We start from the raw sequence: 25,220 nt of genomic DNA, 5'->3' as shown, positions 1-25,220 counted from the left end.
AAGGGGAGGAGGGGTACATAGTGGGGAGGAACACATTACACAATAGCAGAGTAATAATACATAGTACAAAAGTATCTTACTATCCAACTAATTTAAATCCTTCACTCTCACTTTGACCCAGCAATAATTTTCCATTAAGCATTAAATTAATTGTAAAACCGGCTATTTGGTATATTTGATTGTTTATCGACACCTGAGAGATAGATGGTGCCAGAGGCGGAGCTTTCGAGTTGTGGGCCCCGATGCAGGTAAGCGAGGAGTGAACCGGGGCCCACAGCTCACTAGTTCCTACCCTCTGCATCTGCAGTGGGCCCCATTATCTCCATGGGCCCCGATGCCCACACTGGCCGCACCAAGGGCGCTTCCGCCACTGGATGGAGCATGGAAGCTTATTTGATGACTACCTCTATCTCAACCCACTGCCAGGTTGCCAGAAGCCAGAATCATCATCTGAAGAAAGATTAAGGAGGAGAACACTTGCTAACATTGTGGAAAGGTCATCTTCTTTGATCTTACCCCAAGTCTCGGGTAAAAAGGTTTCTATTCTGGTGACTCTATGGGATTTCAGTCCCAACCTAATTCTGACCTCATATTTATGCTTATATTTAGGAAAAATGATGACCTTAAACACTGTCTATCCTTGACTTGCTGTGGATGTTTAATTGCTGGATGAATCAACCATTGACTCTGGTCATAACAGTACATTGGAGACTACTCAAATACTGTGCTTACCATTATACATCACCTAGTACCTTGTGTCTATCATCACTTAGCCAGTGTATTAGTTGAAGAGGACAATCATGAGATTCTAGATGTATTTAATATTTTTTTTTTACCAGTGAACAGAATCTATGACAGCCTCATCGATGTATTACCAGATGCTACACTTCCTTCAGGGAACAATAACCCAAGGTTTGGAACTGAAACTGTTTAAGCAAGAATTCTGTCACAGTCACTATGATTGTCGGATCCTCAAGGTCTGTCTGTTTGAGCGCTACCCAGCACCTAGTGGTTTTCGCCAGGGACCCCTGAAAGGAGGTATGGACTTTGCGGCCTCAGCCCTGCAGGTCACGGTCCTCTGAGTGAGTGTTAGACGAGACCTGTAGAGAGAACCGAGATGCTGGGAAGGAGATGATCCAACTGGGACTGGAGAAGGCCCAATGGTAGGAAATGTTTGAAGGAGCGCTGGTCTGCTGCAGAAGTAAGGATCACTGTGGATAGCTAACTCTGCAGAGCACAGGGAGCAACAGTCTGCGGCAGATGTGGAGATCACTGTGGTGAGCTGCAGACTTGCTGGAGACAAGGAGTGATAGACTGCGACAGATATGTTGACCACTGTGGTTAGCTGCAGGGATGCTGGAGACAAGAACCGATAGTCTGCGGAAGATATAGAGACCACTGTGGTTAGCTGCAGATGTGCTGGAGACAAAGAGCGATAGTCTGCGAAAGAAATGTAGACCACTGTGGTGAGCTGCAGTTGCTGGTGACAAGGAGGGATAGTCTGCGGCAGACATGGAGAGCACTGTGGTTAGCTGCAGAGTTGCTGTAGACAAGGAGCGATAGTCTGCGGACCTAAGAGCAGGATCCACGTCTAAACGCTGGAAAAGAGCTGACTCAAAGAACAGGCACCTTACCTTTGGGACAGGTTCTTTAAATATGCTGCGGGATAATTAGTCTCCTAATGAATAAGGGGAGGAGGTGATAAAAGCTGAGTCTGCGTATGGACTGGTGGCGTCAGGGGGAGCTGCATGCCACGTAGCTGACAGGAGACTCAGGGAGCGCAGGCAGGAGAGTGCACCAGACCTTGGGTAGTAGGTCCGCGGGTCTGATGTGTGACAAAACCTACTTTAAGGAAATGTGTGAAATAGGGATCATTAACCATTGAACACGGCCATGTAATACAACCTCTTATAGAGCTCACTCTGAAAGAGACACTTTAGTTCGACCCAACAAGTGGCTTTTAAAAAGCTAAAAGAACTCTTTCCCACTGCTCCAATTTCCTCACACCCAGATCCATCTCTACCACCTATTTTGACGATTGATGCCTCTGGATCACCCATTGATGCTCTTCTTTCAAAATGAGTAGCCCCAAAATATAAAACTAACTTCTACAGCATTTGTTACTTAGAATTTCAGCAAATTATAAAAAAAAACGATCATGTGGGAACTACTGCCCATTAAATCTGGTTTTGAAGAGGCGAGAGGATTCTTCTGTTAATACCTGTGATGCTTGAACTAAAATCAGGTCCGAAAACATTGGAAAAGGACATCCAGCGTTGGTCTTAGTATGGGAAATAATAGTACAGTGAATAGACAAATGTGGTAAAGGTACACTATTACAGCGTATGTTGGCACCATATTATTAAAAGTAATTGTAACTTCAGAGTTAGGCAGCTATGGTGAAGTTTTGTACATGTATATTGGATGGTGCTTTCAGTATTAATGGTGTAGTGCTGAGTGCGTATGGAGTAGTGTTCTGCATGTATTGACAGGGTGGATTATGTATGATATAATATTCAGTATACAGTGCTAGGGATGCATGGTGTAGTATTGAACATATATTGTATTGTGGATGTAGGATTGGTATATATGGTGTAAAATTGCGTTAATATGACTTAAGTGTGCGTGTGTTATATCTAAGACATTTATGGTGTTGTGTTGGTCAAGTATAGTGTAGCGTTGGCATGTGTAGTTTGGTGTTGAGTATATATAGTGTAGTGTGGATATTTGTAGTGTAGTGCTGGGCATGTACAATGTAGTATTGTGCATGCATGGTGCAGATTTAGGCATCAGTTGTGCAGAATGTATGTTATAGTGTTGGCATGTGAGGTCTAGCATTAAGTATATAAAGTGTGATGTGGGCATGTGTGGTATAGTGTAGGTTTATATGTTGTTATGCCAGGGGTTTACGGTGTATTGTGGGTATGTGTAATGATGTGTTAAGCATGTATGGTGTAGTGTGGTCATGTATGGGACATAGATCAAGTATCTTAGTGGTGAAGCTATTAGACAAAGATCAACACTCAAGGAGAATCTGGGTAGGAGGAGGGCACTTTTTAATATTTCAGTCCTACTTTTCACTTAACCTTGATCTGGTCCTCATTTTGAGCCTATAATTATCACATTAATTATTTGGGAAGATTAACTGATTAAACAAGTGCATATTTCAATGTTTTTGGCAATCAATCCCATACATGTAAAAAGGTGTAGCAAAGCCACGTTTGATTTGTATAAAGAAGAGTGCCAGTAATTTTATGAGTGATGCTGATCTCCGAAAATATTCAGTGTGGGCAGAACATATGTTCAGAGACCACAGAAGCTGCAGCAAGACATCCAGAAACAATTTTAGGAGTGTATTCCATCATTTATATCCAAATCCTCGGAGGTGAGAAGAAATCTGTGTGTTCAGGGATAAATATTTCTGCTTGTTCAGAAGTCAATCAACAGCAATAGAAGCATGGAGAGCGCAGAGGCGCTGGATTGGCTAACCCAGTAATTATTACATTGATTTGTCTCTCCCTATGGGCATATCCCATTTGTATTCCAAATGCCACGGTTCATTAGTGTAGTGTGGAGCAAAGCCTTTGACAGGTTTGGCTGCAGTAATTTATAATTTGGATGATTTCCTTAATGCAGAGCTAGTTTATTTAAATGGATCATGAAAATAAAAATGTGAAATGTTACACCAAAACTATTCAATTCCCACGATTAGTGCTGCGTTTCATTTTCAAACTAGTCTCCAGAGCCCTCTTACCACTTCTGACTTCACACTCAGGTTGCATGAGTGACAGCTGCTGCTGCACTGTGTGTTCTGTTTCACCCAATAGGAAGGAGTGTGTGATGTCATTCCTCACCCGTGGGACATGGAGGTGGCTCTTGCAAAAGTTGTTTAGATCTGCCAAAAGTGGTGGACAAAAGTCAGATTCCCTTGTGCCCCTTCTGCCTTGAGTAATACCTCCTATTACTATGATTTTTGATGCCCACAGCTTGTGGAGCTAAGGAGTCCATGATTGGAAGAATTCTACCAATAAATACATTTTCTTAGTAACACATCTCTCCGCTTAAGTAGCATAATAGCAGAAGCCCTAGGAAACTCACTGGGAGATACTCGCTCTTCATCAGAGCAGCATTGTCAATCCACATGCCACAAGAGGAAGAATTTTGAATGCCCGTCCTGCTGACATGTAGCACACCTGAGTGGATGCATTACAAGGTCATTAAAACACCAGCAAACGACACAACTGTGTCTCCATCAGATAATTAGAATGTTGCCCCCCCCAAACAGTGAGGGTCACAGACAATGGATCTGAGAACTACTGCTGCTTGGAGACACAATTGTCTCTCTGCAAAATTTAAATCATGGTCAAGAACAGAAGAAGCTCCATAAAATACTGGGCACACCATGGTTAATTACCTGTATCCCCAAGCATGCAAAGAAAAGGACATTGAAACACAATAAAATGGGTCCACCACTTAGTTCCGAGGGCGGCTGTATAATAGAGCTCACAAAATGTAATCTGCTGTAATTATCAGGGTCGTCCAGCAAATCTGTGCCTCAGTGCTAGCCTGATTATATATTAACTGTCCTTCGTGTAAGTAATGGATCCCTTGGAGTACTTTAGTCTCATTCTGTCTAACATTTGACCTATATTCTCTTATATTGCAATGCCTGCTATGAGCTCTTCCAGACACTACACAAACCTGGATCCTTCTCTTTTGTAGTGATCAATGGGATCATATCAAATTTATCGTCTAGAAAGTCATTCGAGCAGGAACGTCATAGTAGACAGTCAGAAATACTTTCTGACTCTTATGCTTTTCTCTCAAGTCTGCTGGGAGAATAAGGGAGCCTGGCAGAAAATTCTAAATTAGTAGACTGTGGGTCTATGAAGGTATGGAATAAAGTTACCCATTCAGTGTTACAAATGATGATACAGGAGGTGGAAGCTGTCCCAGGACCTCATAGAAATTGAAAGTTCAGATGGGGAGATTGAAGGATTAGAAAACAGTCTGGAGAAGAACTTGTGGAGCAATGCACAAGATGCTCAAGTCTTGGACAAGCTACCTGAACAACCTATGGCAGATTTGATGTTCCAGGAAAACCCAAGGAAACCATCTCTATGCATAATTAGAGAAAGTTGTCAAAGATTTATAGATAGTAATGGACAAAAACGAATATTTTAAAAGATGGTCTTTACCTTCATTAGCCAGAAGAACAGTGTTGGCATTAGATGATGACCACACCGAAACATCCAACGGACAGACATTTAATACACTTCTTCTAAAAAGACTTTATGTGGTAGCTGGTGCAAATAAAAGTTGGCTCACAAAGAGATACTCTCCGTGGATTCCATGACAATATTGGCCCTGTCCATGAGCCTCTCACTCGCTGCTAAAAGATGTCTCTGGCTAAGACAGTGGCATTTTGACAACTCATCTAAACACAATATTTGTCTCCTCTCTTTTTAAGTGGGAATTGGTATTTGGCACATAGCTGGATTACATCAAATCCAAAAATACAGGTAGAAAGAATTAAGAGTTGTAATAATATCTCAAAATCATTTTGTTTACAGATGTTAGACAAAACGCCTTACTATTAAAATTCTTGAATGTCTTACCAACCAGCAGGGCCGGACTGGGACTAAAAATCAGCCCTGGCATTTATAGCACACAGGCCCACGTGTTGTGAGCTCCATGCACTATATTGTTGCGCACTGATGCTGGCGCAGTGCGCGTTGCTGGTGCTGTACAACATGATGTAGTGTGAGTGTGTGTGTGAGGGGGGTATTTATTTCTCCTAATGACCCTCAACATTACATTGTTAGCACCCCATCTACATCAATAAATACCATGACAATACATTATTAGTGCCCAAATTACAGCAATAAATAACCTCGCACACACACTCATATTACATCAATCACCCCCCACATTACAGCAACTGGCATCACCCCCCACATTACAGCATCCAGCATCATCCCCACATTACAGCAACAGGCATCACCCCCCAGATTACAGCGTCCAGCATGACCCCACACATTACAGCGTCCAGCATGACCCCCCACATTACAGCATCCAGCATCACCCCCACATTACAGCATCCAGCATCACCCCCACATTACAGCAACCAGCATCACTCCCACATTACAGCATCCAGCATCACCCCCCACATTACAGCATCCAGCATCACCCCCACATTACAGCGTCCAGCATCACCTCCCACATTACAGCATCCAGCGTCACTCCCCACATTACAGCGTCCAGCATCACCTCCCACATTACAGCGTTCAGCATCACCTCCCACACTACAGCATCCAGCATCACCTCCCACATTACAGCATCCAGCATGACCCCCACATTACAGCGTCCAGCATCACCTCCCACATTACAGCGTTCAGCATTACCCCCCACATTACAGCGTCCAGCATTACCCCCCACATTACAGCATCCAGCATGACCCCCCACATTACAGCACCCAGCATCACCTCCCACATTACAGCATCCGGCATCACCTCCCACATTACAGCATCCAGCATCACCTCCCACATTACAGCATCCAGCATCACCTCCCACATTACAGCATCCAGCATCACCTCCCACATTACAGCAACCAGCATCACCTCCACATTACAGCGTCCAGCATCACCCCCCACATTACAGCATCCAGCATCACCCCCCCACATTACAGCGTCCAGCATCACTCCCCACATTACAGCAACCAGCATCACCCCCACATTACAGCAACCAGCATCACCCCCCACATTACAGCATCCAGCATGACCCTCCACATTACAGCGTCCAGCATCACCCCCCACATTACAGCATCCAGCATCACCCCCCCCACATTACAGCGTCCAGCATCACTCCCCACATTACAGCAACCAGCATCACCCCCACATTACCGCAACCAGCATCACCCCCCCACATTACAGCGTCCAGCATCACTCCCCACATTACAGCAACCAGCATCACCCCCACATTACAGCAACCAGCATCACCCCCCACATTACAGCAACCAGCATCACCCCCACATTACAGCAACCAGCATCACCTCCCACATTACAGCGTTCAGCATTACCCCCCACATTACAGCGTCCAGCATTACCCCCCACATTACAGCATCCAGCATGACCCCCCACATTACAGCAACCAGCATCACCTCCCACATTACAGCAACCAGCATCACCTCCCACATTACAGCATCCAGCATGACCCTCCACATTACAGCGTCCAGCATCACCCCCCACATTACCGCAACCAGCATCACCCCCCCACATTACAGCGTCCAGCATCACTCCCCACATTACAGCAACCAGCATCACCCCCACATTACAGCAACCAGCATCACCCCCCACATTACAGCAACCAGCATCACCCCCACATTACAGCATCCAGCATCACCCCCACATTACAGCAACCAGCATCACCTCCCACATTACAGCAACCAGCATCACCCCCCACATTACAGCAACCAGCATCACCCCCACATTACAGCAACCAGCATCACCCCCACATTACAGCAACCAGCATCACCCCCCACATTACAGCAACCAGCATCACCCCCCACATTACAGCATCCAGCATCTCCCCCACATTACAGCAACCAGCATCTCCCCCACATTACAGCAACCAGCATCACCCCCCACATTACAGCAACCAGCATCACCCCCACATTACAGCAACCAGCATCACCCCCACATTACAGCAACCAGCATCTCCCCCACATTACAGCAACCAGCATCACCCCCACATTACAGCAACCAGCATCACCCCCACATTACAACATCCAGCATCTCCCCCACATTACAGCAACCGGCATCTCCCCCACATTACAGCAACCAGCATCACCCCCCACATTACAGCAACCAGCATCTCCCCCACATTACAGCAACCAGCATCACCCCCACATTACAGCAACCAGCATCACCCCCACATTACAGCAACCAGCATCTCCCCCACATTACAGCAACCAGCATCACCCCCACATTACAGCAACCAGCATCACCCCCCACGTTACAGCAACCAGCATCACCCCCCACATTACAGCAACCAGCATCAACCCCACATTACAGCAATACCCTCCTACTTATTAACAATACTAAGCCCCAAACACACTACAACATTGCCGCCACCACGCCACCTCATACTACAGCAATACCACCAATTATACAGGCGCCACTGTAGGAAACCAATGTTTTTCTTTTTTCAAATCTCCCACAAGATAGCAACAACAGAATACTTACACACATATAGGTAACATGTACCCTTTTCCCTCAATTAAATAGTAATGGAAGAATTTTCATGAATCATTCCACATGAAATAAAACTCTAACATATATCTAAAAAAAACATAACTATTGAATGATCATTTGAACCCACACGGCCACATTAAAAGTATTTCCATCTACAGCAAAATGTCAGAGAAGATAATATGGCAGAAGTTCATATTATGCCACACCATAGTGCGCCCAGTTCATATTATGCCACATCGTAGTGCCCCAAGGTCATATTATGCCATAATAGTGTCCCCAAATCACATTATGCCATAGTAGTGCCCACAAATCATTAGTAGTGCCCAGACAAAAACTCATTCACAAATAAAAATTGTACAGCATATCAGATACTGAGTGTGTAAGTCCCAGGAACAGCTTAATACACCATTTACAATGCAAACATAAATAGATATATTGACACAATCAGATAAAATTTATGACAAGCAGTGTTTTTTCCTCTTAATTAAAAATCTTTGTACAGATAAATATGCAAGAAACATTACAGCGCAATAATGAGCAATACATAGTGTTTTAAACGTCATTGGATACACAGTAGTGCCCCCAGTTCAAGAAAGGATGTTTAAAAACTTATTGCACCTACTGGGTGCGCTGGGCGAGGAGGGATCATCAGCTGTCAGCTCACAGGCAGTCGGGAGCAGGAACAGAGGGCAGTGGTCGAAGCAGAAAATTTAGAAGTGGGGGTATGGAAAATATAAGTGAATTGTCCCCTCTGTGCATTCCCATTCTTCATTACTACTTGTGTTTTATGATGGCTGTATCCCTGACATTCCCATTCTTAAGATGCCTCTCCCTTTACACTTTCTATTACCTATGCCGCTGCACCATCTTCTCCTTTGTCCCTCTCACTTAACCCCCTGCACCACCTTCTCCCCTCGCTCTCTCACACATCTTCCTGCAACACCTTCTCCCCTGGCACTCTCACACGTCTTCCTGTAACACCTTCTCCCCTGGCACTCTCAAACATCTTCCTCCACTGTCTACCCCCCTGGCTCTCTCACCCCTCTTCCTGCACCCCCTACCTCCCTGGCTCTCTCACCCCTCTTCCTGCACCCCCTACCTCCCTGGCTCTCTCACTCCCTCTTCCTGCACACCCTTCCCCTCTGGCTCTCTCACACCTTCTTCCAGTGCCCCCTACCCCCTGGCTCTCTCACCCCTCTCCCAGCACTCCCTGGCTCTCTCACCCCCTCTCCCAGCACCCCCTACCCCCTGGCTCTCTCACCCCCTCTCCCAGCACTCCCTACCCCCTGGCTCTCACCCCTCTTCCTGCACCCCCTACCCCCTAGCTCTCTCACCCCTCTCACAGCACCCCCTTCCCCTTTGGCTCTCTCACCCCTCTCCCAGCACCCCCTACCCCCTAGCTCTCTCACAGCACCCCCTTCCCCTTTGGCTCTCTCATCCCCTTTCCCAGCACCCCCTTCGGCTCTCTCATCCCCTCTCCCAGCACCCCCTTCGGCTCTCTCATCCCCTCTCCCAGCACCCCCTTCCCCTTTGGATCTCTCATCCCCTCTCCCAGCAACCCCTTCCCCTTTGGATCTCTCATCCCCTCTTCCAACACCCCCTTCCCCTTTGGATCTCTCATCCCCTCTCCCAGCACCCCCCTGGCTCTCTCACCCCCTCTCCCAGCACCCCCTTCCCCTTTGGCTTTCACCCTCTCTCCCAGCACCCCATTGCTTTCTCACCCCCTCTCCCAGCATCCCTTTCGGATCTCTCCTCCCCTCTCCCAGCACCCCCTTCCCTTTTGGATCTCTCATCCCCTCTCCCAGCAACCCCTTCCCCTTTGGATCTCTCACCCCCTCTCCCAGCACCCCCTTCCCCTTTGGCTTTCACCCCCTCTCCCAGCACCCCCTTGTTCTCTCACCCACTCCCCCAGCAGCACCTACCCCCTGGCTTCCTCCCCCAAAAATCGCGGCACCCCCGCGACCCCCATTCAGAAAAAAAAAGTCTGGAAACTGTCCAGATTGCTTGTAAGTGCAACGGGGGAGGGAGCACAACAGAGGTAGCTGGTTCCCGGGGAGGAACCAGCTACCATGAAGTCAGGAGGAGTCGGGCCGGCCCATATAGCCATCGGCCCTTCTGGCATTTGCCAGAAGTGCCAGATGGCCAGTCCGGCCCTGGCACTTGTACTGGTTGGCAACCAGTACATCTTCCTCTTGCCATCAGGGAATTAGGAGTAAAAACTGATAAATACAAAGCCCTATGATTGGGTGTAAGACCCTCTGCATGGAGGAGTAAGATTGTTTAAATACAAGGCTATGGGGGATCAGACCACAGAAGACAATTATGTGCTCAAGTACTATATAGAGTTCTGCTCTCTCCCTCAAAAAGATTGACTTGCAAAATCAACACCACCAGGGATACAAACGGGTCTTATCTGCAATTCTTCAAGAATTATTGAGCAAAATAGATGTTTTATGACAACCTTCTCTAATTTGAAATAATTGAGGACTTCCCTTCCTCCACGTAAAATAATTAAAAATAGAAAAGCTCAAGTCTATATTACAAAAAAGTGTGGGAGATTGGCTGGAATACGTTGACCTCAAATATACATATCTGCACATTCCAATCCTTCCAAGAAATCAGAGGATCTTTCTATGCCCTATGGAAACACTTTTAGTGGAAAGCTCTACTGAACACCCTATTAGCCCTCCTAGTATGTCTGAGACTAAGGATCATTAGTGTATTCACCTGTGGGATGATATTTTAATCAAAGCTCAGAGAACTTACAGAATGGGAATAGCCAACAAGTGAAACCCCTTATTGTTCTCCAGGAGGTGACTCATTCAAAATTGTTGTTGTGGACACAGTTCTCCAACCTTAGCTGGCCAGTGTCACTGATATTCCTCAATTGGCTAACCATAACTATAGACACTAGTCTAACCAGCTGAGAAGCTCATTTAGAAGATCATTGTATACAGGAAAATGATCAAGGCTTACTAGATCTTATAGTTCCATAACAGTACTTAATATTTTTTTTACCTCGCACCCACCTCATAAACATTGCCAGGAGAAGCTATTGCGTGCTTGACCATAGAGGGGGTGCATGTTTGTTATGGGCCCAATTTCTCCTAGGGAATTCCACCCTGTTCTTTGGATTACTTCACATCAATTGTGCCACCTCGTTTAGCACATAACAATCGGAAATTAACATTTAAAAATAATTTCCTAAATCTGCACTTTGGAGGGAAAAGTGAAAGCATATACTGGGAAGAAAATCAGCAATTCATTAAGCGAATTTCATACATATTGCTGCCTTCCAAAATTTGCTGCTTGATGCTGCTGCCTTCTGTTGGCTTGTTAACGGCACAGCCCTGCTCAGAAATAGGATTGTTAACTCAAGCCACTGATTGTGTTAAAGACTTACTCTGTCCAATACTAAAAATATAGTTTTGGATGGAAGTAAGTGACCTAAGGTAAAATACAAAGTTTGATTTACAGGTGCCCGATGGATCTGATGGACCTTGCAAGGCTCCTGCTTCAGCAGGTTTCTTCAAGTGGTCAAAGCTCCTGCCATGCAAACTGCTCATTCGCCAATTTGCTGGATCCTTTAAGCGCCAATAAGTACTTTGCATTATATTTTAGGTCACCTTACTCCACCTAAAACTAAATGTTTAATTTAGGGAGGAATTAGGCTTTAAATTATTTTTAAAAGCACAATGATGATTTGTAAGAATAGTCCATAAATAGTGTGTATTAAATGCTGTAAATCATTTAAAGAAAAATATCTGTAGTTAATTAAAAGTATTGTCAATGACTGGTGAATTGCCATAGGTTTAATTGGAAGATTCTGTCTCTTAAGCAATATTACAAATAACATTTATTGGAAAATGACATGAAGCTTTTAATAATTAAATTGTGGACTCAGAGCTTCAAAATGCTCCACATTACATAAAGATTACATTTCATACAGGCTCAATAAGACAATGTCAATTAGCTGTGGACAACACAAATACTTCAGAATTTAAACCACTGATTAAAAAAAGTGTAAAGATATATTTTACTAATAAATCAGCTTTAAATGCTAATTAATTATTTAACTAATTATTTGAAATTAATTAAATCCAAGAAAATAAAAATCTTATTTTAATTATTCATGCAGAAAACATCTACAAAAGTGATTAATGGCTGATACATATTGAAGCAGCATTGCTGACCATTGTAGGACCATACAACAACCACGGAGGTCGCCATTACTACCCATTATTATTATCGTAGATTTGTAAGGCGCCACAGGGCTCCGCAGCGCCGTACTGTGGGGAAAACAGGACATACATAAAACAGGGACATACAAGGTAGACAAAATAAATACAGACATGAACACAAAGGGTATGAAGGACCCTGCCTATTAGAGAACTTACATTCTAAGTGGAAGAGGGCAGAGCTGAAACAAGAGGAGCGATTTCCAAACTGGTGCAGCAGATGTGGAGCAGCAAGAGCGGAAGATCAGTCTTGCAGCAACATTTAGAATGGGTTGAAGTTTGGATATATGGGTGTCGGGAATGCCAGATAACAGGAAGTTGCAGTAGTCAAGACGGGACATGATGAGAGAATGGATAAGAGTTTTGGTTTCATGTTGAGTAAGAAAAGGACGTATTCTGACAATGTTTTAAGGTTGAATCGACAGGATTAGGAGAGTCGAATGTGAGAAATAAAGCAGAGGGTGTAGTCAAGTATGATACCAAGGCAGCAGGCTTGGTAGATTGAGGAAATTGTGTTGTTATTAACAGTGTGGGTGGTGGCGATTTTGGCAGTAGGGAAAACAATAAGCTCTGTTTTGGATATGTTAAGCTTTAGGTAATGTTGGGACATCCATGTAGAGATAGCTTAAAGACAGTTGGTTACACGAGATAGTACAGAAAGGAAGAGGTCAGGGGAAGAAATATAGATTTGGGTGTCCTCAGTGTAGAGGTGGTACTGGAGGCGGTATGAGCGAATTAGTGTCCCAGGAGAAGAGATGTACAATGAAAAATGTAAAGGGCCAAGAACAGAGAATTGTACCACCCTAACAGATAGTGGGAGTGGAGGGAAGGATGTACCAGAGGCAGAAAAGCTAAAAGAGCGGTTTGATAGGTAGGAAGTGAAGCAGGAAATAACCGTGTCATGAAGGCCAATAGAATGAAGGGTGTGTAGGAGAAGAGGGTGATCAACAGTGTCAGACGCAGCAGAGAGGGCCAGGAGAATAAGAATGGAGAAATGACCCTTAGACTTTGCAGTAAGTAGATTATCGATCAGTTTTGTGAGAGCAGTTTCAGTGGAACGTTGGGGATAGAAGCCTGATTGCAGAAAACTAAGAATGTAGTGACAGGAGAGAACTTGAGACAGGCGTTTGTACACTAATCGCTTAAGTAGTTTGGAGGCAAAAGGGAGGAGAGAAATAGGGTGGTAGTTGGAGCGAGAGGCTGCATCAGGAGATGGTTTCTTCAGAATTGGTTAGGTGTGTGCATGTTTAAAGGAGGATGGAAATGTGCCAGTGGAGAGAGACAGGTTGAAGAGATGAGATAGAGGTGGGCATGCAGTGGAAAAAAGGGAACAGATTGGGTTAAGGGTACTTAGATGTTATTGTGTACATGTGGAGATGGGTGCAGGGGGGGCATGAAGTAAGGTGAGGCTGAAGGAAAGGAGGTTGTGGTTGTAGGGTGGGAAAGCTAAGTTGGTGAAACTAGAGATGGCGTAGTAGCAGGAGAAGACAAGGGCAAGGGAGTATCCATCACAGTGGGTGGGAGTTAAGGTTCACTGGGAGAGACCAAAGGAGGAAGTAAGTGAAAGAGATTTAGTGGCAGAAGAGAGAGTGGGATTATCAATGGGAATGTTGAAATCGCCTAGTATGAGAGCAGGCAGGTCAAAGGATCAGAAATATGTGAGCCAGGCTGCAAAGTTTTCAAGAAATTGAGAAACTGGACCTGAAAGGGGGGGGGCAATAAATGACAGCAACACGAAGGCGAAGAGGATAAAATAGATGGATAGTGTGGACTTCAAAGGAAGAGAATGAGAGTAGGGATTCAGTAGGGATTCAGAGAGTTTGAGTGCAACTTGGAGAATGTAGAATGCTTACTCCACCACCTTGGCTGTTTCCGGATCTGGGGGTGTGGCTGATGGAGAGTCCCCCATAGCAGAGAGCTGCAAGGGATGTAGTGTCAGAGCAGGTGAACCAAGTTTCTGTAATGGCCAGGAGGTTGAGGGATTTAGAAATTAATAAATCATAAATTGATGCAAGTTTGCTACAAACAGATCTGGCGTTCCATAGTGCACAGGACAAGGGAAGAGAGGGTAGTGGAGATATGTGGATAAGGATGGCGGGATTGTAAGTACGGGGTGGACGGAAAGGTTTGGCATGGATAAAGAAGCATGAGCAGAGAGTGGGCATTGCACGGGGTCCAGGGGTAGGTGAGATGTCACCAGCAGCCATGAGAAGGAACAGGGTGAGGAAGAGGACATCAAAGCAGGATTTGTGGAGTTTATTTTGTTTATTTAGGCTGGTAAGTGTGGAAGTGCAGGAGACAAAACAGTTCATGTGTACAGACTAGTGAGGAGGTAACTAGTGAAGGGGAAATCATAATAGGGGAGGGAGGAATAGGATGATGGAGAAAGAAGAGGAGTTTGAAGAGAAGTGTGCTGACAGTGAATAGGAGGGACTGTAAGTTGAGTAGGTGCGTGATGGAGAGATGTGAATGAATGTGTATTAGCTGAGGTAGGTATGAGAGAGTTTAAAGGAACAATTGATCCAAATGGCGCAGTACAATGGAAAAGCTGAAGGATACATTACCGCTCCCTGGCAGAGGTTAATGGAGTAGGCAGTTTCTGTAGCTCTGACATGACGAGGTCCAGGATACTGACAGTTGGGTGCAGAGGGTCCAGGAACCAAACAGAGGTGGTAACAGCGATCACAACTGAGCTCAGTGGGCAGCCGAATAGATGTTAAAACATCTGAGCTCCGTGGGTCCCACGGCTGAACAGAGATGGTAGTTCAGTAGATCCTAAAACAGCCTTGTTTTCGGTATGAAGTTGATCCTCAGCGCTGCTGTGACGTTTGCCAACAGTATTCAGAAATATCCAATACTTTATATTTGTGAGAATAAGGAAAAGTGGGAGCTTGGGCAAAGAGCTGAACCAGTGTACTGCTATCCACATGCCACTCATGCAATCCACAGAGCTAAAGTTCCTCCTACTACTGCATGTCCTGAATGCTGATATTTTTTCTTTCTCCCTTTCTATACTCAATTAAAATATGCATGAATATCACAAGCCGCTGAGGAGTTCAATGACTTTATATAGTGCCACGGGCCACGAAAGGCTTAGTTGGCTTCTTTTAAATTTTACAGGAGGGAGTAAATTATTTCTTATTATACAAACCTCTCTATCTGAAACAGAAAGTCGCTAATGTCAAATGATCCACCTACGCGAGGTGTAATTGGTGTTTTGCCTTTAATTCGTGGAACACTTTTAAAATAAGTCATGTGACACATGACTCCACTACTCACTAAATACAAATAAGTTAAAGTTTACCGAAGTGACATTTCTGTTCTCCTAATATAAGTAACGGCATCTCTACTATTCAGATATATAAGAATGTTACAGGCTATTTTACATACATTCATGTAAGCGAAGTGTTATGTGTATATATGTTAAAAGCACAATATTTCATTTAATTGGCTCCAATAAAAAGCAGCGATCTGTTGAAAAAGAGCTAATGTTTATTGAATTAATTAGCACAACTGTATTGAGAACACTGGGATCTCAAAGGAAAATATTTTCAATCAGCCCATTGCCAGTACGAAGTATTCCTAAACCTGCCCTCAGTGTGAGACTGGAATAATTTAGTGTCTCACATCAACTCTAGAACACAAGATCCAGCAATAACTGTTCTATTTCACTGGCGTTGGCACAACCAGGTGTTAAGATTGGCTTTTAAGTTATGATCGCTGTAACTACTAAACACTATAAAACATTTTTTTAGGGTTGTAACTTGCCAACTGTAAAGCAACTTGGCTTTTATTACATGTTTTTATAAACTTCCAACCCGTATAATTTTAACCCACTTGCCCTGACTATAAACTACAAGTGAAAAAAACATTGCCAGTTCTTTTTTTTTCCATTTCTTTTCTAAAGTTTTCATCCAGTTAAATGGTTAAAAAAAGATATCCCCAATAGAAACAGAGTATTTTTCCTAAACCTGCTATTAATGGCGTGGATGACACTTAGGAACCTGCTGAGTAAAGTTAACCTAAATATACTGTACATAAAATTCATTGTGAAATATCTCTTCTCGGCATGCACGTTATAAATCCAATTTGCTGTTTTTCCTTTAAAATATATTTTAATGACAACAGGAGAGTAACTAAACTTGTCACAAGGGGCGAGTAATAAGAGTTGAACTATGTGTATAGGTTATAAAGATCGTTAGTGTGAGAATTCCTATCCATTAAACTTGCCAAGACAGCATCTTGAATTACTAAATATTCTTGTAAAGGCTGCATCAACTGTAATGAGAGCTCTCTCATCCTATAATGTAACTTAAAATGTTAATGCTCTAATTAGATAACTTATTATGCGAGACAGACAAAAAAAACCCCACATCTATCTATCTATCTATCTATCACATTATTATTATTATTATTATCGTTTATTTGTTAGGCGCCACAAGGTTTCCGCAGCGCCGAACATGGTACAAACAGTAGACTATACAGGGTAAAACAGTACAGGACAATAAACACAAAGTACCAGTACTTCAGAAACTCCAAGCAGGCAGATACAGTAGAGACGGAGCAGAAGAACAGGTATGGAGACAGGAGGGAAGAGGGCCCTGCTCATTCGAGCTTACATCCTAAGGGAGGGTAAACAAAGTCAGGCACAAAAGGGAGCCAGTGAAGCAACGGGGAGAGAGGAAAGGAGCCAGGGGAGAAACAGAAGGGTGAGTGGTTAAGTGGATGGTTGGTAGGCCTTAAGGAACAGGTGAGTTTTAAGTGCCCGCTTGAAGGAGCACAGATTGGGTGAGAGACGAATGGAGCGAGGGAGGTCGTTCCAGTGAAGGGGTGCAGCACGGGAGAAGTCTTGGATTCTAGAGTGGGAAGAGGTGATCAGAGTGGAGGAGAGGCGGCGATCATTGGCCGAGCGCAGGGAGCGGGCAGGAGTGTGAATGGAGAGGAGGCTAGAGATGTAAGGGGCAGTAGACTGAGAGAGAGCCTTGTAAGTGGTGGTGAGGAGTTTGAAAAGGATTCTGTAGGGGAAGGGGAGCCAGTGTAAGGAAAGACAGAGAGGGGAGGCAGAGGAGGAGCGGCGTGAGAGGAAGATGAGTCTTGCAGCCGCATTGAGTATAGAGCGGAGGGGGGAGAGACGGGAGTGGGGAAGGCCAGTAAGGAGGAGGTTGCAGTAGTCGAGACGGGAGATGATGAGGGCATGGATGATAGTTTTGGTGGCATCTTGAGAGAGGAAGGGACGGATGCGGGCAATGTTACGGAGTTGGAAGCGACAGGCTTGGGCAAGGGATTGAATGTGGGGGGCAAAAGAGAGAGAGGAGTCGAGAGTGACACCTAGGCAGCGGAGTTGGGTGACAGAGGAGATAGTGGACTTGTTAACAACGATAGAGAGGTCATGGTGAGAAGGGAGCCTGGGTGGGGGAAAGACAATGAGTTCGGTTTTGGAGATGTTAATTTTAAGAAAGCGAGAGGACATCCAGGATGAGATGGCTGAGAGGCAGTCAGTTACACGAGAGAGGAGGGAGGAGGAAAGATCAGGAGAAGAGATGTAGAGTTGAATATCATCAGCATATAGGTGATACTGAAGACCGAAAGAGGAGATGAGAGCCCCAAGGGAGGAAGTATAGAGCGAAAAGAGTAAAGGGCCAAGAACAGAGCCCTGAGGGACTCCAACAGGGAGAGGGGAGGGGGTGGAGGAAGAACCAGACGTGGATACGGAGAAGGAGCGATTAGCAAGGTATGAGGTGAACCAGGCATGGACAGAGCCAGAGAGGCCGAGTGAAAGAAGAGTTTGCAGTAGGAGGGGATGGTCCACGGTGTCGAAGGCTGCGGAGAGGTCAAGGAGGATGAGTATGGAGTAGTGACCCTTGGATTTGGCTGATAGGAGATCATCGGTAACTTTAGCCAGGGCTGTTTCAGTGGAGTGGAGGGGGCGGTAGCCGGATTGGAGAGGGTCAAGGAGGGAGTTGTCAGAGAGGTGTCTGGTGAGGCGGCTGCAGACAATCCGCTCAAGTAATTTGGAGGCATATGGGAGAAGAGAGATAGGGCGGTAGTTAGCAAGAGAGGTGGGGTCAAGATTGGGTTTCTTAAGGATAGGGGAGATAAGAGCATGTTTGAATGAGGATGGGACAACGCCAGAGGAGAGTGATAGGTTGAAGAGGTGTGCGAGGTAGGAGCAGGCAGTAGGAGAGAGAGAGCGAAGGAGGTGGGAGGGGATGGGATCAAGAGGACAGGTAGAGGGTGGAGAGGAAAGAATAAGGGAGCGAACTTCTTCACCTGATGTGGGGATGAAGGAGGACCACAGCTGGTTAATGGCGGGAGGTGAAGCGGTGATGGGGGGAGAGTGGTGGGAGGAGGAGATGTTGCGTCTGATGGCTTCAATTTTGGAGGAGAAAAAGGAGGCGAAGTCAGACGCAGAGAGGGAAGGCGGGACAGTGGGAGGGGGGGGGGGAGAGGAGGGAGTTGAATGTGGCAAAGAGGCGGCGGGGGTTGGAGGACTGAGAAGAGATGAGCGACTTGAAGAAGGATTGTTTAGCGAGGGACAGGGCAGAGCAGAAAGAGGAGAGGATGAATTTGAAGTGAAGGAAGTCAGCCAGGGAACGAGATTTCCTCCAGAGGCGTTCAGCTGTACGAGAGCACTTTTGGAGGGAGCGGGTGAGTTTGGAGTGCCAGGGTTGGGGAGTAAGGCGACGACGGCGGATAGAAGAGGCCGGGGCGACGGTGTCCAGGGCAGTAGTGAGGGATTGGTTGTAGAGAGAGGACGCCTGATCTGGGCAGGCCAGAGAGGGAAGGGGTGATAGGAGAGTTTCAAGAGAGGCAGAGAAGGAGATGGGGTCAATAGCGTCAAGGTTGCGCCTGGTGAGGGTGGCTTTAGGCGAGGTGGGAGAAGGGGAGGAGGACAGAGAAAAGGAGAGGAGATGGTGGTCAGAGAGTGGGAAGGGAGAGTTGGAGAACTCAGAGAGATCACAGAGGTTAGAGAAGACAAGGTCGAGGGAGTGACCAAGACAGTGGGTAGGGGAGGAGGTCCACTGAGTGAGGCCAAGGGAGGAGGAAAGAGTGAGAAGTTTTATGGTGGCAGGGTCAGTACAGTAGGTTAATTGGCTGCTATTAAATTGCCCTTAGTCTCTCTCAGTTTGTGTGTGTAAGTTAGGGTATTTAGATTGTAAGCCCCAATGGGGCAGTGACTGATGTGAATGCGTTCTCTGTACAGCGCTAGGGAATCAGTGGCACTATATAAATAACTGATGATGATGATTATCTATCTATCTATCTATCTATCTATCTATCTATCGTGATACTGACACGTTCAAGATCACACAAACAACCTAATAACCTAATTCTCATATAACTGCCAGGGCAGACAGCTTACGCAAAAATAGGTAACTTCACTTTGGTGATCCCTACTGCTAAGCTCACATAGTTACCCTCTCTATTAGATTGCCCAGCTTATCCAGCATCAATCACACTGCCCACTGGAAACACAAGTCTTTTAACCACTAAGCTCCTCCCCTAAGCTCTCCCCCTGATTGACAAGGGTTATACCCATGTTTTCCTCCCACTGAGACTGGCAACTCCCACCTACCTCTAGATAAGTGATTGTAACACGTGCTCTGCTTGGTCTGTTTTCACGGCAAGGGGAGAGATTTCAAAGAGGGGTGTTCAGTGTGAGAGATGGGGGCGTCTCATTGGTTGTGACCCAGAAAAGGTGGCTTCTGATTGGTGGCTACTCTTCACGGCTGTCAGGCACCATCCCCACAGTCTTCTCCCTGCTCAGGGACAGCCGCCTGTCTCTTCTCAGACCTTATGTGTGCATTCGCACAACACGCTTCCCCGTTGCTATGCCATGGGGACGCTCTGAACAACTCTCTGCAGTTGGTGACATCAATGACTGCCAGGGGGACCCAATCAGTTGCAAGCTGCCTCTATTTAAACCTACACTGGCACCATTATGGTGCCAGAGTATCAGGTCACCATCCTACTCCAGCGTTCTGCTTTGCATTCCTTCCTGCTTGTAACACTTGGTTCTGACCGGACATGTTCTCGATTCTCCACCTGGATTTCGCTGCTGTCACTGATCACTTCTGAGTTTAAGACTTTGGACGGCCTGACTACCCTTTGGATCCTGATAAGGTACTTCACTGTCTGATCAGTATTGACCCTGGACTGTCTGACCACTCTTTGGATCCTGATTTGGCACTCCTCCATCTGGCTGGTAATAACCCTGGTCAGTCTAACTACTCTCAAGTTCACCTGCACTTCGCCGGCGATGGCTTAGAGAACCGTGACCTGAGCATCCCTTGCAGCTATAATCAAACCTCCTTGTGTGGTTCCCTGTTGAATACCAGGGGCGCCTTAGACTCTGCGCCTCTAAGTTCAGTAGCGTAAATACAAGCAAGTGCCCTCTATCTAGTACCAGTTTGTGACAACGACCAACCAGATGGCTCCCTTTCTGACAATGATCCCCACTTTTTAAACTTCTCAAGCCAATCTATGTAAAAAATCAGCACTCAGCAGTTAAGGTTAGGTTAGGAGTGTATAGAATATATTTAAATACATTTAAACAATAGTAAAAACATAGCATAAAAATATTTGTTTTTACCTTGTTTACATTTTGTTTGATAGTCTCACTGTCTCTTTCCATGACCTTCACCATTTCTTGACTGCCCATGTACATGGCATTTGCTGAAAAGATAAAGAAAAACGCAACTGAAATATTTCAGGATGACATTAATACTCCCTATTCTAGAATGCTGATGAACTGGAAGCATTTATTTAACAAGCCCTAAGTCCTGCAGATCTGATAGATGAGGCACACGGCAGATGAATAGCGTATTACAGCTTGTATGTGACAGGCTAGAGCATTTTATGTTCATTTCATTGGAGCTGGATTTCAGTGGTTCTCTTTATCTGCTAGGAGGAAACGCAACATGTGATCTAGACCAGACCCTTTTTGTGATGTCACATATTGAGCTATCTAGACAGTGCATAAAAATCTTAAAAAAGAAATGTGGAATATCTAGACAGCTGATAAATTTTATTATTCAAGTGAAAGTACAATGAATGTCTCCACAGTTCTCTCTGGTGGTTTGGAATGTCTGCCAAATAACCAAATGAGTGTCCAATTCACCCCAACATGTAGCTCCAAATTGCAGTAGTCCATGCAGGTGCTGGGTCAAAAAAACAAGGTTCGTAATAAAGACTCTAGACTACACTACTGATGACCCCACACACCCAGTGACGACAGTCATGGGTCACCCGTTTTCCATCATACACCAGTCCAGGCACTTAGTGGATTTTTAAGAACTATGTTACATGTTCTCAAGACTATTTTAGCCTCAGTGTCTAATGCTAAATGTGTAAAATTGTATTTTAAAAAACAAAACAAATTCTAATCAAAATAGAAGTTAGAGTCACTTTATTTCCCTGAAATATTTAATAAAATTATTTTTCATTTTTGGCAAAAAACGTAAATGGAATTTTCCTAGAAAATATGATCTAAAGAAGCAACATGATGCCCTCTGAGTTTGTCCATAACGTTTTGTACACAAAGCACATCTTATAACGCCTAACTTCTGGGTTAAATTATGTCTGACTTTACAGGGTAAATGAGCCCTGCACAACATCTGTGACACCAATTACCATTCGGGCAGAGCTGGGCTGGATCTGCTAATATCCAACCTTAATTAAAAGTTATATTGAAGCCTTCTTTTCATATTGTATACACCATGTCAAGGAAGAGGCCTACCATTTTCCTAGTGCAAAGCAAGATTTTATTTTACAGACAAAATAGTTATTCTGAAAAAATATGCTTCGCCGATCCCAGTTTCCTAAAGATAAACATGAGCATACCTCAATCTCCAAAATATGATTTGTCAGAGATCAGATTGAAAATGATTATCTTTCATTTTACCTGAGCAGAGCAATTAGTTACGTGAGCTCTCATTTGTGTAACTAAACTAGGAGAAATAAGGTTCTTTGTGTAGAGTTACCGTATCTATCCCATTTTGACGGGATAGATTTAGGATTAAGCACAGGAGGTCTATGCCTAGGGGTAGTCAATTTGCTTATCTTGCACAGACAATATCTCACAGATTTTTTCATCAGTAAACGAACTGATGCTATGAGAAGAATCAAATAATGCAGAGTTAAATTAGGCTGAGAAATTATAAAGGACCACTACATTCTAAAATACAAATGCTCAGATACCATGAATATAAAATACATTGTCATCATCATCTATTCATAATCAGCTATTTATATAGCGCCACTAATTCCGCAGAACTCACTTACATAAGTCCCTGCCCCATTGGAGCTTACAGTCTAAATTCCCTAACATACACACACACACACACACACAGACAGAGAGAGACTAAGGTCAATTTAATAGCAGCCAATTAACCTACTAGTATGTTTTTGGAGTGTGGGAGGAAACCAGAGCACTTGGAGGAAACCCACGCAAACACGGGGAGAACATACAAACTCCACACAGATAAGGCCATGGTCAGGAATCAAAATCAAGATCCCAGTGCTGTGAGGCAGAAGTGCTAACCACTAAGCCACCGTGCTCCCCACAATGCTAACCTGGCATTCCACTGCAGCTCAATTAAAAAGTAAGCTATTACCTGCCCAATCAGCTGAAGCTACTCACACTTTGGTAGGGCAGTATCCTGCCTAATCCTTATGGGATGTTATGCTGGACAAAATCACACTGTATTCAGTGCACATTGGATAAAGAGAGGAACAAAAAAAGAACATAACATAGGAACAGGAATGAGCCCATGTTGCCTACAACCATTTTCCATCCCTGCAGTAATTAGTGTTGTGTAATATGTACATATGTACTAACGCTCCAGGTTCTTTGTTAATAATTGGTCTGTTCTAACTCTAACAAATTGCTCTTTAGATGAGAAAGAGGTTGAGGTAGCCTCAAGAACTAATTTAACTGATATGGGGATGAATTATAACAAGGACAAGAAAGAATAAAGAATGCTTTTTGTAAATGGGGCAAGGAAAGTGGTAGAGGCGGGACTTGTGTATTATTTTGCAGGATTACTTTCCATAACAGAAATGCGCACTCTCTTAATAGAAACTGTCGCCTTGGATACCTTTCTGCTATCCCATTTTAAATGGTGCAAAAGTTATTTTGTATGACTGAAATTATTCTGTAGACACAAAACAGTGCACAAATGCACATTCTGCACACTTTAAAGGTCATAAGAGTATATCAACCCAGAAAACAAAACCTATTTTTTGCATTTGAGCACAGAATCAGGCACTTTACTTCAGGCAGCCTACATTCTCCAAGGAACGCTCCAAACTAACTATGTCTGACCAGTTGTTCCCAACATAGGGACTAATAGCCTAATCCACTCGCTGTCAACTTCATTCTTCGGTGCTAACCTTTATGCCTGTCCATACAAAACTGCTGAACATAAGTAGGTGCTTGAGGTCAAAGAAGTTGAAGTGGCTATTATGCAATGTCTCCACATTATCAAAGTTAAATATCGTGTTATGCCTTACAAGACCAGGATTCACTGTTAGAGCAATGCTGGCCGCTACTGCAACAAAGGATCATAATTTTTAGTGCTAAAATATGCCTCTCACAGTGTAATCGCCATTTTTTGCCTATTCTTCTGCAAATGAGCCCGGTTTTATGCACTGCACACAAATTCTATTAGTAAAAATGGCGTCGCGAGCAGGGTGTCAAATTTCGCAACTTTTGATGGAAGGAGATTCGTGGATTGGGGCATCTCGATGAAAGCGTATATCTAGGTACAATTTTTACTAATAAATGTATAAAAGTGACATATGTAATAAAGACATCCCCAATGACCCTAATTTTCATGATTAATTTATGGGGTCAGTTCCAAAAACTGGAAGGTGTGTGTAAAATTGAATTGCTCCTCCCCCATATTTTGCAGTCTGTAGATGACCATTACTATGTGTTCTTCTCAGTGATGCCTGTTTGGGCGATGGGGACATGCTTACAACTTTATACTTCAAATATACTGTTTCAATTTATGTCATCAAGAACTAAGATCCTTAATAAAACCAGCATCATCTTCACAGAAGTGGAGAAGCCAAGCCCTCATATAGAGAAACATAATAGATCCACTGCAATTAGGAAGTCAGAGACACAGATCACCATAAATTTCTAAGTGCTGGAAGTCAGGCTCAGTGAGACAAAGCGGCAGAAAATCCAGAACTGGAAATTGGCTTAGTAATATGTATTGTTAGACAAAAAAAAAAGATACATAACGACAGCAAATTAGAAAACTGTTTTAAACACTGAGAACATTTCACAAATGTTATATATAATTTGGGTGGACATTCCCTTTAGTATATTATTAATCTCTCTATTAAACAATGTCTGGAACTCATCTGTAAAGCGAACTCCAAGCTTCCGTTACACCAATGTGATCAGCACCATTAAAATGTAGAAGTCTCAAGTGTGCTAATTTCTACATATTACAAGAGACGTTTATACTTTACACAACGAGCAACTGAGCTGCGGGTTGTTATTTCATCCGCTGCTGTCATAATTTCAGTCCAATATCCCACCCCCCTCTTAAAACATAAAACCATGATGCATACTCTTGTTTTGGCCCAGCATCTGGGGTCCTTAGTGACATAACATACATACACAGTGGTGTCGTATGAAAATAAAGAATGCCTACAGTCCAAGAAAACATGTTTTATATTGACAACAAGACGTAGCGTAGGCAAAGTAAGAATG

At 44.3% G+C, this 25,220-nt stretch overlaps 1 protein-coding gene across 2 annotated transcripts in view; it reads right to left on the bottom strand.

The window, feature by feature from the left end:
• LDAH (lipid droplet associated hydrolase) overlaps positions 1-25,220 on the bottom strand; it is a 193,157-nt gene that overhangs the window by 8,809 nt on the left and 159,128 nt on the right. For both annotated transcript variants that reach the window (XM_075201377.1, XM_075201378.1), the window contains exon 6: positions 21,084-21,166. In XM_075201377.1, coding sequence (XP_075057478.1) covers positions 21,084-21,166 — 83 coding nt within the window. The remainder of the gene's footprint in view (positions 1-21,083; positions 21,167-25,220) is intronic.

Source organism: Mixophyes fleayi, chromosome 3, assembly GCF_038048845.1.
Source record: "Mixophyes fleayi isolate aMixFle1 chromosome 3, aMixFle1.hap1, whole genome shotgun sequence".
Lineage (NCBI taxonomy): Eukaryota > Metazoa > Chordata > Amphibia > Anura > Limnodynastidae > Mixophyes > Mixophyes fleayi.
This window is presented reverse-complemented; position numbering and strand designations above follow the sequence as displayed.